This window comes from Vipera ursinii, assembly GCF_947247035.1.
Source record: "Vipera ursinii genome assembly, chromosome: 15".
NCBI lineage: Eukaryota > Metazoa > Chordata > Lepidosauria > Squamata > Viperidae > Vipera > Vipera ursinii.
The window spans coordinates 8,264,503-8,282,009 of record NC_139528.1 but is presented as its reverse complement, the minus strand read 5'-3'; the positions used below and the strand labels follow the sequence as shown (position 1 = coordinate 8,282,009).

At 43.9% G+C, this 17,507-nt stretch overlaps 1 protein-coding gene across 1 annotated transcript; it reads right to left on the bottom strand.

The window, feature by feature from the left end:
- Positions 1–444: 444 nt before the first annotated feature.
- Positions 445–5,409, bottom strand: KLHDC9 (kelch domain containing 9; the record flags this gene model as incomplete). Its single annotated transcript, XM_083374083.1, has 4 exons — positions 445–889; positions 1,418–1,616; positions 2,526–2,694; positions 4,901–5,409. 4 exons carry the CDS (start codon positions 5,407–5,409, stop codon positions 723–725), a joined length of 1,044 nt encoding a protein of 347 aa, XP_083230209.1. The 3' UTR covers positions 445–722.
- Between the last annotated feature and the right edge of the window lie 12,098 nt (positions 5,410–17,507).

Here is a 17,507-nt window from a genome sequence, read left to right as displayed (position 1 = left end):
AGAAAGTGGTTTAATTAAAAAAAAAAGAATCTATGATTCTGGGAGAATTTTTTTTTTCATTCCTTCATTCATTCCCCTTTTTCCACAAAACCTATATTCATGTGAAAATATATTTGCTTTAATTTATACACTAAAAGCCACTGCAGGTAGTCCTGTCTGACCATAATTAAGCCAAAAACTTCCATTCTTAAGCAAGACAGCTATTAAGTAAACCTAGCCCCATTTTACAACCTCCCTTGCCACAGGTATTACTGTAATTGTTAAGTTACTCGTACGGTTAGTCACACGGTTGTTAAGCGAATCTGGCTTCCCCCTTGACTTTGCTGGTCAGAAGGTTGCAAAAGGGGATCACGTGACCCCCGGACACTGCGACCGTCATAAATACAGGCCAGTTGACTTTTTTTTAAAGATTTTATTTTAAAAGATCAAATCAAAACACGACACTTTTGGGACACGTTACGAGGGGGGAAGTCAGCTTTTGTTTACAAATTGGGCACATGGGGAACACATCTCAAATTTAAGGAGGCGACTTCTTGCTGGCATTTTCGGTTTGCGTCAGGTGTTTATTTCTGTGCACAAAGAGAACAGACGTCTCTGGCATGCGTGGGTGCGTTTACTCCACCTGAGTGGGCTCACTTTCCACAGCTAACAGGGAAGGAGGTCCTTCAGGAGTGGTGGAAGAAGCATTTGGTGGCCCCAACAGGTCAGCAAAATCCTCAGTTTCATGGCAAGATCTTTAAGCTGCAGATCTCCGGACAAGGGGTTTTCCCGTCAGCTCCAAACCCACCCACCACATACAGCTTGTCGTTCCAGAGGCACGTTCGGTGGCCGCATCTCTTCTGCACGTGGCTAGGAGAAGGGAAGTGGAACCAGTTTGCTGGTGACGCTCCTGGACGAACGAAACAAAACACTCATAAATCCTCGAGTTCTTTGAACGATTGTTCAGAATTACAACAGCCCTGAAAACAGTGGCTTACGACTGGCCCTTAGCAACTGTTGCAACGTCCCCAGACTGACACGATTGCAATTCAGCCACTTGGCACCATGGTGCATACGTCGTAAGTCGGGTACTACTTGCAATTTCAAATGCAGGCTCCAATCTCAGAAGGCAAGGCTGCTCATTGCAATTTCCTGAGCTGAAGCGAGCTCTTTTTAATTTTCTCGCAGCAGGGACCGGTAAGGGGCTGAACAGGACAAGTTGCGTGGCAGAACAAAAAACGAGAAGAACCGATTGTGTTCTGTCAGTCCCAACAAGTTAGAGCAGGGCTCTCCGAACGTGGCCACTTTTAAGACTTGTGGATTTCAATTCCCAGAATTCAGATGCGCTGGCTGGGGAATTCTGGGAGTTGAAGTCTACAAGTGGCTAACTTTGGAAGCCCCCGGGTTAGAGGAAGAGATTTAAAAAAATATATCTTACTGGCATCATAGATATAAAGATCATTGCAGACGGCGTCTCGGCCCCTCGCCAAGGTCTCTCCCCCAAAAATGATCGCAAAGGGCCCGACCACCGTGCAGGAATGGTGCCTTAGGCCTTTGGGGCCTTGCTGGGACCCCCTTTCAGTGGCCACCAAGCGAGAGAGCTGCTCGGTCAGCTCGGGGGCCTGGGCGGACTCGACCTGCGGAACGAAAGGCAGAGATAGCTTGGCTGGCCCTGACCTTAAGGATGCTGCACTTTTCGACTGACTTCCTTTGAAGTGGTTAACCTTATCATACATAAATGCAGCTGCAAGCCCTGCTGGCTGGGGGATTCTGGGAGTTGAAGTCCACCCTTCTTCAAGTGGCCAAGGTTGAGAAGCCCAGGCCCAAAGCTGGGGTTAGCCTGCCCAATGTGGCTGACTTTATCCTCCACCTCTGAGATTTGGGGGAGTGCCATGGCTGTCCTCCCCTCCCAGCAAGACTTTTATGGGGGGCACCTGACCGGCAGGCCCCCTGCTTCAAACCCCTCGTGTAATTTTGCCCACCCTAAGGGTTGGGAACCATTTCCACCGGGGGTTTTGGCTTTCTCAGTCGTCGTCTGGCATGACATAGGGCAGTGATGGCGAACCTTTTAGAGACCGAATGCCCAAACTGCAACCCAAAACCCACTTATGTATCGTCGGGTGCCAGGTGGGTGTGGCCCATTGAGTGGGCATGGCCCATTGGGTGGGTGTGGCCGCGGTGGTAACGGCAGACTGGGTGGGACTAAAAAGTCAATCCATCAATTCCAACTTTGCGAGATCTTTTTTTTTCCCTGTGAGAAGTTGAAATTGATTGATTGAACCTTTTTTTTTGCACACAACGCATGGAAACCTAAAGCGAAAAGGTTCTATAAAAACCAGCCGAAGGCCTAGGACTGGGGCAACAACACGCATGTCCACAGAGAGGGCTCTGTGTGCCACCCGTGGCACGCATGCCATAGGTTCGCCACCACGGACATAGGGTCTCCTGCTTGAACAGGGGGTTGGATAAGACGACCTGCAAAGTCTCTCCCAACTCTGTTATGCTCTGTCTTCTAAGCTACCGATCTGTGTTGGCATCTCACTCACGTGGAGCTTCCCTTTGCTCCAATGTCTGGCCGTATCACAGTCCGCAGAATCGCGCCCGCCGAAGACCAGCAGTTTGTAGCCGCTGCTTTTCCCGCGTGGGCCATAGTCCTCCAGCAGCATGGCGGAGTGGCCGGCTCGGGAGGCTGTGCGTGATTCCTCCTCTTTGTACCTTGGAGGAGGAGGAGGAGATGAAGGAGAAGAGGAGGAAGAAGAGGGAAGGGGAAGAGAAGGAGGAAGAGGAGAAGGCAAAGATTTTGACTTTCAATGGATCAAGTTCTTCTGCCTGCTTTTAAAAGCTCATTTTCGCTTCTGCTGAGAATAAGCTTTGATGCAAACGAAGTGTCATTTAAACAATGCAAAATGCAAATGTATCACCTTCAGTTGTATAATTGCATTCGCATTTTGCATTCCTTATCCGCCCTATACCCTTACCTTCTGCTCAGTCTTGGTTTACAAAATGCACAATGTCTTTGCATGCGTGCCGTGTGTAGTGGTTTGCTTGGGTTTAGCATGTCTGCGGGGCTTCCCAGTCATCCGGGCCATGGTTGTTCCAAAGGTGCTTTTTCAAAAACGCAACTGGACTTTCTTTCTTTTTCTTGGAAGACATTTCACTTCTCATCCAAGAAGCTTCTTCAGTTTTGAAGTGAAGCTGAAGAAGAACTGAAGAAGCTTCTTGGATGAGAAGCAAAACCTCTTCAAGGAAAAAACAAAGGAAGCGCAGTTGCCTTTTGAAAAAAAAACCCCACCTTTTGTACATTTGGTTTAGCATGTTAGGGAAACATTCATGGTGGTTTGTTAACCATGAGGTCCCCAACCTTTTGAGCACCAGGGACCACTTCCATGGAGAGAGGTTTTTCTGCAGACCGGAGGGGGCCTGGTTTCATGAACTGCCTGCATCCTGCGGATAGGGCTTTGCTTGTTTGTGCGGACCAATTTCTGGCATCCCGTGGCCCGGTACTGGTCCACAGAAAGGGAGTTGTGGACCCCTGCTCTAGCACACTACTATAATTCTGGGAGATTCTGGGAGTTGAAGTCCACACATCTTCAACTGGCTAAGGCTGAGAAACACTGCCATGGATGAACCCAGCCGTATGTCTATATTGGCCAGGCAAGTTGGACCTCAATCAGAACAGAGCTGGAGGGATCTTGGAGGTCTTCTAGTCCAACCTCCTACACCCTATACCTTTTCAGACGAATGTACTAAGGATTTATAAAGGTAAAGGTTCTCCCGCACATGCATGCTAGTCGTTTCTGACTCTAGGGGCCGGTGCTCATCTCCGTTTCAAAGCCGAAGAGCCAGCGCTTGTCCGAGGACATCTCCGTGGTCATGTGGCTGGCATGTCTAGACGCCAAAGGCGCACGGAACGCTGTTACCTTCCCACCGGACTGGTCCCTATTTTTCTACTTGCGTTTTTACGTGCTTTCGAACTGCTAGGTGGGCAGAAGCTGGGAGGAGTAACAGCCGCTCACTCTGCTACGTGGCACTCGGGATTCGACCCGCCAAACTGCCGACCATCTGATCGACAAGCTCAGTGTCCTAACCCACTGAACCACCACGTCCCTTAAGGATTTATAAAGCGGCACTAATATTTCACATGATTTTGATTCTATGCCTCTGTTTACACAACCAAGGATTGTATTCGCTTTTTTGGCTGCTGCCACACATGGCTGGCTCATGTTTAAGTGATCGTCCACTAGGACTCCAAAGTCCCTCTCACAGTTGCTGTACTATTTCTGAGCCAGGTTTCACCTAATCTGTAGTTGTACCTTTGGATTTTCCTGCCTAGGTGTAAATCCTTGCTTTTCTCCACACTGAATTTCATGTTGTTTGATAGGGCCCATTGTTCAATCTGTCAAGATCATTTTATATCCTGAGCTTGTCTTCAGGGGTGTTGTCTATTCCTGGAGCTTAGTGTCATCTGCAAATTTGATGAGTTCCCCTTCTATTCCCTCTTCTAAGTCATTTATGAAGATGTTGAAGAGTACTGGGCCTAAGACGGAACCTTGTTTTAACCCACTGCTTACTTCTCTCCATGTGGATGTAGTTCCATTAAGGGCCACTCATCGAGTATGGTTTGTTTAGCCAGTTACAAATCCATCGGGTGTTCATGTTGTCTACCCCACATTTTTTTTAGCTTACCAAGAAATAGGTTGTGGTCTACTTTGTCAAATATCTTGCTGGAGTCTAAATACACTATGTCCACAGCATTTTGCTGGTCTACTAATTTAGTCACTTTGTCCAGGAATGAAATAAGATTGGTTTGGCACAATCTGTTTTTAACAAACCCAGGCTGGCTACTAGTTATAATTTTATTTATTTACAGATGTTCACGGATCAGTTTTTTTTATTATGCTAGGGACTGAGTGGGACTTACCAGTAAGTCTTGCTGCTAGGCTGTAGGTGCAACGTGAAGATGCTGGCATAACGCCGCTGGGTGCGTAGGCCCCCCTCCCGGCCCACCACCAGCAATTCATGCTCGGCCAGCTTGGTGCAGGTATGGCTACTCAGCCCCACGGGGGTCTCGGATGTTTTGGCGGTCCAGCCTTCCCACTGCTTCCGCTCTGCATCGAAAGTGCAGACATCCGAAACCCTGCGGGATCCATCCCACCCACCTACCACACACAGCAAGTGGTCGCCCAGCACCACCGCCTCGTGGTGACTGCGACGGTAGCCGTGTTCTGGAGCCAGCGTGCGCACCGTCTGGGCGGATGGGTCAAAGGTCACCACGTCTCCCATGGGGGGCTCCTGAGTGTCCTGGGTCTTCAGCCCCCCAAAGATCAGGAGCTTTCCTTGCACCATGTTGCAGGAATGGAAGCCCCGAGCCAAGAGGTCGCTGCGGACCACCGGCTCCCATTCCCAGCGGCTTCCACCTGAGGCGGACATTCTGGTCTTCGTCAAGAGTTGGGACAGGCCAGATGAAGGCTGGAGAGGATGACATGGAAAATGGGCATCACTATACAGAGGAAGAGATTTTGGAAATCTTCTAGTCAACCCTGCCTGAACAGGAGACCTTATTCCATTCCGGACAAATCTCTTCTTAAAAACCTCTAATGATGGAGCATCCCAACTTCTGGAGGGAAGACATTCCACTGTCTGATTGTTCTGTTAGGAAATTTCTCCTTAGTTCTAGGTTGGAACTCTCTTTAATGATCTTTAATGGATCTTACTCCTAAATGGATGATTACGTTCATTAAATGGTTGACTTTATTTAGGTGGTTGGGCTGAATATTTGGATGCCACTAGGTGGCAGCAAAGAGATTCTAGATACTCTCTGTTTGGAGCCATCTAGTGGTTGCTCAGATTTTTGAAGCTCGGAGCGTTAGTCCTAAAAGAGAGACATTGGAATATGGGGGATGCTAGAGGTTCGTTTTTTGCTTTGCATTTCAGTTCCTTAAATTAAAAATTAATTGGAACAGGAAGTTGGTGGGGCAGCAAGGGAGAGAGAAGCCTACCAGCCCCCTCTTAGGGGGCTATTTGACTGTAAGGATTTTTCTTTTTAAAAAAGCAATGTCAAATGTAGTTAACACGTACAAACCTTGAATTACCATATTTTCCAGCGTATAAGGCGACCCGGCATATAAGACGACCCCCTATTTTTCATGTTAAATTATAGGGTTTGGGCTAATAACTCAATATTTCACTTCCTGGCACACAATCTGCATATTAACAACTCGTTAATAAATAAAAGAGGTAAACTTCGTGACCCTCCCAGCCCGTGCATAAAACAGAAATGAAAAGGCTTAAGCCTTTCCGTTCCCAAATACCAAGGTTTCCCCCGAGTTTTGCGTGGTTAAACAAACGGCATTTGCGTATTAATGTTTCTCCATGGAGCACAAAATTCGCCCGAATTAAGGAAAGTGGGGAGCTAAAGAATGTGGGGCTACAGGGAATACCTCTGGCACAACAGGCAACCCTGGGAAACACGAGGACTGTAGTGGCACGCTCAGTTTGCACAATCCGATCCAGAAAGCGCCCGGAGGCTCCTTCGTTACTTCTAACTGCAGAACGTCTCCACGTCCTGCCCGCCTTGCCTTTTAAACCCCGCCCCCTTTTCCCCTGTAACGTTTCTCTGCTTCGCCTGCTCTGTGATTTGCCCAGCTTTGCTCCTTCCCCGCCAAATGGGCGCCTCGCCTTCTTTTCTCTGAGCTGTCTCGCCTGGTGCGCTGCTGCTCTCAGTTCCAGGCAAGGGGCGCCAAGTGGCTGCAGACAAGAGGCGCTCCATCTCTCTTTCCCCCCACCCTCCCGCCGCCCAAAACCCGAAGATTGGCAGACTCACCACGCTGAAAAAAGCGCCGCACGTGCTGGAGACAATTCACGGGCAGCGGCAGTGCGCGAAGCCGAGGCGTGACCGGGCAAGCAATTCTGGTCGGCGCGAGTCAGGTGGTGCCTCGGCGGGAGCAAAGGTGCTCCCTTCCTACGGTCGAGCGGGGCGCCTCTGGGGACTGCCTGCCCCTCCTCTCATCGGGGACCTGACGGCCAGCATTGGAGGCACTAGCATGGCCAGTCCTAGAGAGAGCAACGGCGGCAGCTGCAGTAGCCGCCCCAGAAGCTGACGAGAGTTTGCCCTCCTTCGCCGTTTGCCGTCAGCCGCTTTACCACGGGTTGCCATCGCCTGCCTCCATTCAGCCCAGGGCTCCAGCCGAGCGGGAGTTGTGTTTCTGCGAAGAGGCGGCGGCCGTGGCAGCGGCAAGGGACTCAAGAAAACTTCCTGTCGCTGGGGAAGGACGACGAAGTCACCCCCGGCAGCGGCTGCCCGAGATGACGGGTGCGGGCTAGTCCCGCTCCTCTCATCAGGGACCTGGCAGCCAGCATTGGAGGCGCTAGCACGGCCAGTCCTAGAGAGAGCAACGGCAGCAGCTGCAGTAGCCGCCCCAGAAGCTGACGAGTTTGCCCTCCATCACCTGTTCGCCGTTCGCCGTCAGCCGCTTTACCACGGGTCGCCATGCCTACCTCCATTCACCCAGCGATCCCGCCGCCCAGCAGAAAAGAGAAAAGATCCGAAGGGGTTTTTTTTCGGCGTATAAGACGACCCGGCGTATAAGACGACCCCCCCAACTTTTGAGGTGATTTTCATGGCTTAAAAAGTCGTCTTATACGCCGGAAAATACGGTAGCCAGATTACTTCAATTTACAACCAAAATTGGAACTGGCAAATTCATCGTTAAGTGGTGTGATTGTTAAGTAAGGAATCACGGGACCATGATTTGCAACCTTCCCTGCCGATTTCCCCCTTGATTTTGATCGTCAAAAGCCATCTGGGAAGGTGGCAAATGGCGATCATGTGACTGCAATACATTGCAATTGTCTTAAGTGCGAGTCGGAAGCCAAGATCTCATCACTTGATGATGGGGACCCTTTTGATGCTCGCAAGTGTAAGGACCAGTCGTAACTCACTTTTTTCAGCACCGCAGTAACTTCAAACAGTCTCTAAATACATAATTATAAGGTGAGGAGTAGTTCTCCATTTAACAACCACAACTGATCCCAGCTAAGCAAGACAGGTCTTACGTGACTTTTGACCCATTTTAAAACCTTTCTTGCTGCAGTTGTTAAGCGAGTCACTGCAATTGTTAAGTTTGTTAAGTGAATCTGGCTTCCACCATTGACTTTGCTGGTCAGAAGGTCACAAAAGGGGATCACGTGATCTCGGGACGCTGCAACCATCATAAGTACATGCCAGTTGCCAATCACCTGAAGTTTGATCACGTGACCCTGAGGATGCTGCAAAGTCATAAGTGTGAGAAATGGTCATAAGTCACTTTTTTCAGTGTCGTTATAATTTCAAAGGACTCTAAATAAATGGTCCTAAGTTGAGGAATGCCTGTATAAACAATAGAGCAGACTCACAAGAGTGTGAGTCAAGATTAATCCTGAAGGGAGATTTATTTTACTATAATCTTATTTTTTCTTGCTTTAAAGGAAAAAAAGGCTGAATTTGCATTACACAGACTAGCAAAATCTAGTCTGGGGGGGCGGAGCCAACTGTCAGAGCGGGCGGCTGTGTGAACGGAGCTCTCTCCTCGCACAACCTCTCACCCAGTGTTCGCGGGGGCTTTTCGGAGCTTCAGGAGGTCCTGTAGGGACATCCGAAGTTGCAGGCAGCCCGGAGAACCTTCATGAGCGGCAGTTCGTGTTGAAGATCCGGAGAAAGTCTGATGCGAGCGAACCGGGGAGAAGGAGGCCAGTAATGGCCGACATGAAGATCTGACAGAGGGACGGAGCTAGCACGTAAGCAGCGGGACAACGGTAGAGCGGAGCTGACGGAGAGTGTATCCGAATATTAAATAGGAAGCGCTTGTGAAAGAGGTACTGGTTCGAAGTGGGAGCCTCACGGAGAGGGAATAAGCGGCGATAGAAGTCTTGAGGGAGGCGTTTGGCAAAAACAGCAAGGGACAGAAAGCCGAAGACTATATGACTGTATTCTAGCTGGAGAAAAGCTACAACAGGTCAAAGTCTGAGCTTTGGAACTCTGGATTGTCGGGCGTGGAAAGCGACCAGCTTGGTCTAGTCTGGTCTATCCTGGTAAATTTTGAATTTGTGAACTTTTGAAACTTTTGAAATTCTACTCTACTTGTCAAGGGCGGCCATTTGATATAGCAATTTAGTAACTGGAGGTTTGTTTAGTGGGACACCTACTGGTCTTTGACAGCAGAGGAAGACGGAAAAGGTGCCAATTTCTGCGCCGGAAACGGGGGAAAAAAAAAAAGAAGAACGTGACTTTGAATATATTCATACTATAGAATTCTATTATATAAATTGCTTAGTTGGTAATAAGTATCTGGTGGTAACTGTTTTATATATCTTTTGTCATAGAGTTAAAAGGTTTATATAAGACTCAGGGTATTATACATTGATAAAACGCTGTTATAATTGGGGAAACATGACAAGTATCTCGGGAGCAACTAAGCCTAGCGCTGGCAAAAAGGCAGCAGCACAGGGACAGGGGATGGCCTCAAGTCCCTCCAATCAGAAATCTATAGAGGATATGCTGCAAAGGGAAAGATCTAACTCGAATTCCTTTAAAGACTTACATGCCCTTCTGCAAAACCTACACGAGGCAATGGCCAAAAACCACGAGGAGATGAAGAGAGAAATAGGCCAAATAAGAAACGACACTGGTGAATTAAAGGGGAAAATCCAAGCGATAGATGATAAATTTGAAGGGATTCAACAGCAATTAGTCAAAAATGAACAAAGACTTCAAGATATGGAAGCTAGAATGGAAAAAGAGGAAAAGAGAGTAGATGATTTAAATGAAACACTCCTTCAGGCTAATAAGGAATTAGAAACAACAGTCATTTTTTTGGAAGCAGAAAAGGCTGCTCATTATCTACGCTTCCAGAACGTTCAAGAAAAAAGAGGGGAAGATCTGTTGGTCATGATGGCAGAACTGATGGCAAAGGCACTCAGTGTAGGGAAGGAGGAAATGCTGGCGGAAATTGATGAAACATACAGGGTCCAAACTAATTATGCGAGAAGGCACAACCTCCCAAAAGAAGTACATGTAAGGTTAGTTAAAAAATCAATTCGGGATGAGCTTCTGCATAGATCTAGAGAGGAACCATTAGAATTTCGGGGCCAACCAATCACCATCCTTAAACAGATACCTAAAAGGATGAGGGATCTGAGACGCGGCTATCAATTCTTAACATCCAAACTAATAAGAGAAAATGTAAACTTTAGATGGCTAACTCCAGAGGGTATTCTAGTTACGTGGCAGGATAGAAGGCATAGACTGGACACGATAGAGAAGGCAGAAGATTTTTACAAACGCCACTTCCATAGCCAAGAGGAAGTAGATTTAGAAGATCAAGATGGAAGGGAGGTAAAAGAAAGAGATACAATACGTGTGGCAATGGATGGGAAGATCTTAGCTACAGAGGATAGAAGGAACAAATCCGGTGAGTTAACAGAGAAACATGGAACTAGAGACAAGGAAGAGAGAGAGCCCCGAATCACGAGATCCACAAAAACCAGAAATAAGTAAGATGAAGGGAGGTGAGTGTAGTATTATGTCTGTGAATATTAATGGATTGAATTCGCCAGTGAAAAGGCGGAAATTTTTTAATAGGCTTATTCACCAACAATTGGATATCGTGGCAATACAAGAAGTCCATATAAAGGAACAACAAAAATATTTGTTAGTACAACCAAGAATAGGGAACCTATTCGTTTCCTTAGACCGACACAAGAAAAAGAGAGGAGTGGCACTATATGTAAACCCAAAATTGACTGCAAAACAAATTTATAACGATAAAGAGGGTAGAATACTGATAGTCGAGGTTATAATAAATCACAGGAAGGTCATGATGGTAGAGATATATGCCCCAAACCATAACCAAGAACAATTTTTCAAAACACTTCACAATAAGATATGTAGCATTGATTATGAGGAGATTTGTTTAATAGGAGATTTTAATGCTATCCTAGATATAAATTTGGATTATATGGGAAAGACGCTTAGGAAAAAGAAGAGAAGAACTCTACCGAGATCTTTTCTTAACTTGGCTGAGGAACTAAATATCCAAGATGTCTGGAGGGAAAGAAATCGTAAGGCTAGACAATATACATATTACTCCAACCGACATAACTCATGGTCTAGAATAGACATGGTATGGATGACGAAAGAAATTAGTTCAGAAATAGACGAGGTACATATAGCGACAGGTACTTGGGCAGATCACAATCCTATTAAACTTATCTGGAAAGGTTCCAAAAAAATATCCAGATGGACGCTTCAAAGAGCAATTTTAAAAGAAGACGAATTCAAATCTAAGATGGAGAGAGAACTAAGTTTTTTCTTTAAGGAAAATAAAGCTATAGACACCTCAGTACAAAACAATTGGGATACAGCTAAGGCAATGATGAGAGGGGTAGCGAGGGCATATATGGTATATAAAAATAAGGGGAAAAGACAACAACGGGAAAGATTAGAAGAGGAATATAAGAGCTTAGAAGTTACACTCCAACAAGATCCACAAAAAGAGAATATCAAGCAATCTATGGATCTGATTAAACACAAACTTAACATCCTAGACAAAGAGAAATTGGCACAACAATTGAGAAACACGAAACAAAATTTTTTTGAAAATGCAAATAAACCGGGCCGGTGGCTCGCATACAAATTGGGAAAACAAAAGGGGAAAAACTGGATTCACGAACTACGAGATGAGGAAGGGAGAATATTCCACCAGGAGGAAAAAAAAAAAATTATAGCCCAGGAATTTTATGAACGTTTATATAAAGAAGATAGCCAGGCAAGTGTGGAGAAAATGGAGGAATATTTTCAAAGAGCCAAACTACCTAAGGTCACAGAAGATACCAGAAATATGTTAAACGAGGAAATTCGACTATCTGAGGTGATAAAAGCTATTAATGCACTAAAGAATAATAAAGCATCGGGACCCGACGGTCTTCCATCAGAGATTTATAAAGAATTACAAAATATCCTAGCTCAACCCCTAGTGGAGGTATTTAACGCAGTATTAGAAGGCGCAAGGACGCCTAAATCTTGGCTAGAGGCAAACATAACCCTTATCCCAAAAGATAACACGGACCATACATTAATCCAAAATTACAGACCCATATCACTTCTTAACTCGGACTACAAGATATTTACATCAATTATAGCGGAACGATTGAAACGATTTCTGAATGATTTCATACACGCAGATCAAAATGGTTTTCTCGCTAAGAGACACACTAAGCACAACATTAGAATAATATTAGATACATTGGAGTACTATGAATTACATAGCGAACAACAGATGGCATTACTTTTCTTAGACGCCCAAAAGGCATTTGACAATGTTAAATGGTCTTTTTTGTGCCAACAGCTTAGCTTTATGAATATGGGAGAAAAATTTATAAATATAATTAGGGCAATTTATGACAATCAGGAAGCAAAAATAATTTTTAATGGGGAAGCATCTAGCAAGTTTCAAATTCAAAAAGGAACACGGCAAGGCTGCCCCTTATCACCGTTGCTGTTTATATTGACTCTTGAAGTATTAACGAGAACTATAAGAAACGACCCAAAGATAAAAGGATTAACCATTAAAAAGGAAACCTTTAAATTGCAAGCTTTCGCGGACGATCTAGTTTTTATTATGGAGGATCCATGTCAGACGGGACCAAAGCTATTGGAAGAATTATCTAAATATGGTGAGGTTGCCGGACTGCGAATAAATAGAAATAAGACCAAGATGATTGTTAAAAATATGACCAATAAACAAAAAGGTAATCTGGCCGAAATCACGGATATAGAAATAGTCAAGAAAATAAAATATCTAGGGATTAACATTACGGCTAGATGCACTTCACTCAAAAAGGATAATTATGATAATGTAGTGAACCAAATAAAAGGTGACCTGGAAAGATGGGGAAACCTAAAACTCTCATTATTGGGAAGAATCGCTGTCATTAAGATGAATATTCTGCCTAAAATCCTGTTTCTGTTTCAGAATATCCCAATTCAACTCGACTCTAAATTTTTTCGAAATTTGGATAAATTATCACTAAATTTTATTTGGCAGGGGAAAAAACCAAGAATTAAATTGAAATATTTACAAGACACGAAGGAAAATGGGGGTTTTGGATTGCCAGACTGGGAATTATATTACCACGCCGCGGCCCTGAGCTGGATTAGAGAATGGGTAATCTTGAGAAATAGAAGACTATTAACTTTAGAGGGTCACGATTTGCAATATGGCTGGCATGCTTTCCTATGGACGGAGAAACAAGGTCTTTTCTCGCATTTTCAAAGACACCGGATCAGGCAAGCGCTACTCAATACTTGGAAAAAAATTAGATCTCACAATTACACTAAAATACCGGTCTGGCTATCCACCCTTGAAGCGATAGTTTACCCAAATCTGTTTGATTTGGGTAACATAATCTCATACAAGGATATTCTGAATGAGGAGGGGGAATTGAAACTTAGGAATGAACTAGAATTACAAGGTATAAAACTCGATTGGTGGGCCTACTTACAAATCCAATCGAGATTTAGGAAGGATAAAAATGAATGGGGGATATATACCTCTGAAACAGCATTGGACAAAATATTATTGGGACCGGACTCTAAACAAATAAGGAATTTTTATAAATTACTTTTGGGATATAAGCTGTTTGAAGAGCAAGTGAAAGACCCCATGTTGACCTGGGCTAACAATTTAGGACATAACATCGACCTAGATACTTGGCAAACAATTTGGGATAGGAATAAAAGGATAACACTGGCCTCATCGTATAAAGAAAATTTATTTAAAATGTTTTACCGATGGCATCTTCCCCCAGCCCGCTTAGCAAAAATGTACACAACAGCATCTCCCAAATGTTGGAAGTGTTCTGAAGAGATAGGCACATACTTCCACACGTGGTGGTCTTGCAGTAAAACACAAAAATTTTGGAGAATGATTTGGATTTGGCTGAAAGAAATTTTGAAACAAGATCTGGAGTTTAGTCCAGAACTTTTCTTGTTGGGAATCACGAAAGAGAAATATCCTAAAGATGTGCTATACTTAACGATCCATATTATCACAGCAGCTAGAATATCATTTGCGCAAAAATGGAAAAAGAATGAGATCCCAGGACAAAAAGAGGTTATTAGGAAAATTTGGGATTGCGCTGAAATGGACAAATTAACTTTGGAATTAAAGAATAAAGATCAATCAGACTATTATAGAATTTGGAACAAATTGTATCTTTGGATGGATAAAAAGAAAGGTCTCTATTAGGTTTTACAGACTAGCTCACTGTTTTAAATATTGTGGTATTTCACCGATTTGTAATCTAAGTGTATTTAAGTGTATTTTTGATGTACATATATACATGTATATATATATATATTTAAACATTGTAGACAAAAAGGTTTGTCAGCTCGCTGGTACTGTGTCCAATGTTTTTAAATAATAAATTTAATAAAAAATTATTAAAAAAAAATAAAAAAAAAAGACTAGCAAAATCATCAGTATTTATCCTATAAACATGTAAACAGCACATGCCAAATACAGGATATGAAATGACAGGGTGTTCACCAATTGCTCTCAACTTCACCAACCCGCTAAGAATTATGGGCTTGTAATCCAAGTTGCCAAAGGCTGGCGGGGAACATTTAACACCAATATTCACACCAAAATGTTTGCAACCCTGGATAAAGAGCTAAAATAGGGAGAATTGATATGGCAGAAGAAATTCTAACAAATTCTAACGAAGGAGAGAGACCCACACCTTGTTTTAAGTCATAGTTTATGGACTAAATTGTAATTGTCTGAATTCTCACATCCTGGTTATGGTGACCATATATTCTTTTTTATAAAGGACAGCTTTTTTTTGAAAGTTCTCCTTTAAGTTGATTTATTTTTTTAAAAATGGGCTTTTATCCCTTATCTTGCTCATTCAGCTTTCACTGTATAGACACTGATATGGACAATCATCACAGTCTTTCCCAACGCACAATTTTACATTTACCTAAATTTTACATTGTAATATTTCAGTTTTATGGTGTTCAATCCTCTTTTTAAAATAAAATTCCCTGTACAGTTCGATTTCAGATATTTTTCTTACAATACGCCTTTCTGTAAAGTTTTCCTTTGCTTTCTTTTTTTTAAGATTTGTATTTAATTTCAAAAAAATAAAAAAGGTTAAAATGCAAAAAGGGTTTCTCGCTCTGGAATTTCCCTTTGCAAACCCAGTTGTAAACATCCACAATGTTTTTCTTTTATCCTTACCAACCTCTTTCAGATTTGCTCCTTTTTTTTTCAAAATCAGTGCTTCATTTTTTCCAAGAAAATAGGGTCACCATATCCATGTTAAACCAGACAACATAATTTTAACAACTGATAGCTTAATTACTACAAGGGATGAAGAGGGCTAGAGGGATGCAACAGCTAATTTGTAGAACTGGCAAGCCAAAATGAAGCCATATTTGTGTTTTGGGAATATTGCCAGAAAAAATCTAATGATCTATTGATTGCAACAATCATGTCTTCTAGCTAAAATTAAAGAAAAAAAACAGCTGCCCACTATAGAAAAATGTTGCATCAGAGAGGGGTGGGGAGGGGGAAACCCTGCAAAAATAATTCTTGCTCAGGGCAAAGGGTGGGTCTGTCCCGGTGATGTGCGAAGGCAAAACTTGCTGTTTTGCACACTCAGCCCCCACCCCACCTTTGCAAGCAACCAGGGGCCTACCTTGCCATAGGGATCCCTGCAGTGGTGCAGCGCCTGGTTGCTAGGCAACCGCAGCCAGCCTAGAGAAGGAGGAGGCAGGCAATGGAGGCCTGGGCTGGGTGGGGCAGGCTGCAAGGATTGGGAGGGGGGAGCCTCACTTTCTGCCCCAAACCTTTGCTTTCAGGAGTATGGACCTCATCCCCCGCACCCCTCCGGCACAGAGGCTGGGGAGTATGGGGATTGCAGTCCAAGGAGCAAAGCTGCTTTAATGCCACTGCGGATACCTGGCAGATTACTGGCAAAAATAGTCATGCAGGGAATAAAGCTGATGCGGGAGGAGGGGGGAAACCTCTTCTCTTGATGATCTGGGAGTCTCTGGGCATGTGCAGAGAGGTTTTTTTAGACTGAAGGCCTCCAAGGCACCATGACCTGTTTTTTTTGCAAGCCTCTGTTTTTATTTATTTTTTCTGGAGGTGCCAAGGTTTCATTTTGAGCCCTTCTTTCCCCCCTCCCCCATGGAAAACGGGCCCTGATCAGTTAATTAGGAAGCCTCTGTGCAAAATGTGTTGGTCTTCTAGTTGTGGGTGTGTAGAAGCTGAGGGGGGGGGGCTGTCCTGTGTCTCTGAGCATGTGGGGAGGATTTTTTCCCCCTCATATTTTTGCTTTGAGACACAAATGACAGCAGTATTTCTTAGCCTCAGCAGCTTTAAGATGGGTGGACTTCAACTCCCAGAATTCCCCAGCTGACATAGTGAGCTGGGGAATTCTAGGAGCTGAAGTGTACCTATTTTAAAATATGCTGGCTGGTGAATTATGGGAGCTGAAGTCCACCCATCTTAAAGCATGTTGGCTAGGAAATTGTGGGAATTGAAATTCATACAATTAAATCATGCTGACTGGGGAATTCTGGGAGTTGAAGTCCACCCACCTTACAGTTGCCAAGCTTCAAAATATGGAAAGTAGAGCAGAAGTGGGAAACTGTTGTTGATTGATAGGTTTCAGTGTGATGCTCTTGGTTTATTTACATTAAACATATCATAAAGGTGTCAGATTGCTAAATGTTAAAACTTCCTCTGCTTGTCTCTTCTAGAGGATGAAATGCCAATAAAATCCTGTGCCGTTGCAAAGTGAGGATCTCATTTCTCCCCTGGTTTGTACCCTAATCTTTACCTCATTTATTATTTTTCCATGCTTTTACAAAATAGGCCAATGCACAAATATGCAAAGCTGCTCAGAAACCAGCTTCTTTCTTTCATCCTGTGACTACAATGGCTTCAGGACAGATGCCAGCTAAATCACAAAAAATAAATAAAATAAAATAAGGAAAAAACTGGATTTCTGTTTGCTCTCATACAGTCTCCATAAACAGTGGAGGTTTAAGAGTCACCTTGAATAGACATTCTCTGTCACATTTGACACTTACGATACTAGAAAAAGCTGCCTCTGGCTGAAATCATCCCTTAGGGTTACTTTTCCCCCTGCCATGTTTTATTAAAGTGTGTTGTAGAATAAAATACAAATACAAACAGTGAAAAGAGATAAAAAAGGTGGAAAGAGAGAGAAAAAGAATGGGGGAAAAATACTGACTTCTGACTTTTTTCAGTGCAGTAAAATAAAAAGAAGAATGGCAGCCTAAACCTTTTGCTTTACATTTCTAAACATTTCAAGCCATTTAGAATAACTGAATCCTATATGTGGAAGGGGCCTTGGAGATCTAGTCCAACCCCTTCCCAAGGCAGGAAATCTCATACAGATCTGGTCAAATGTTTGTCCAATCTAATTGTTGAAAATCTCCAGTGATTTCTCTTACA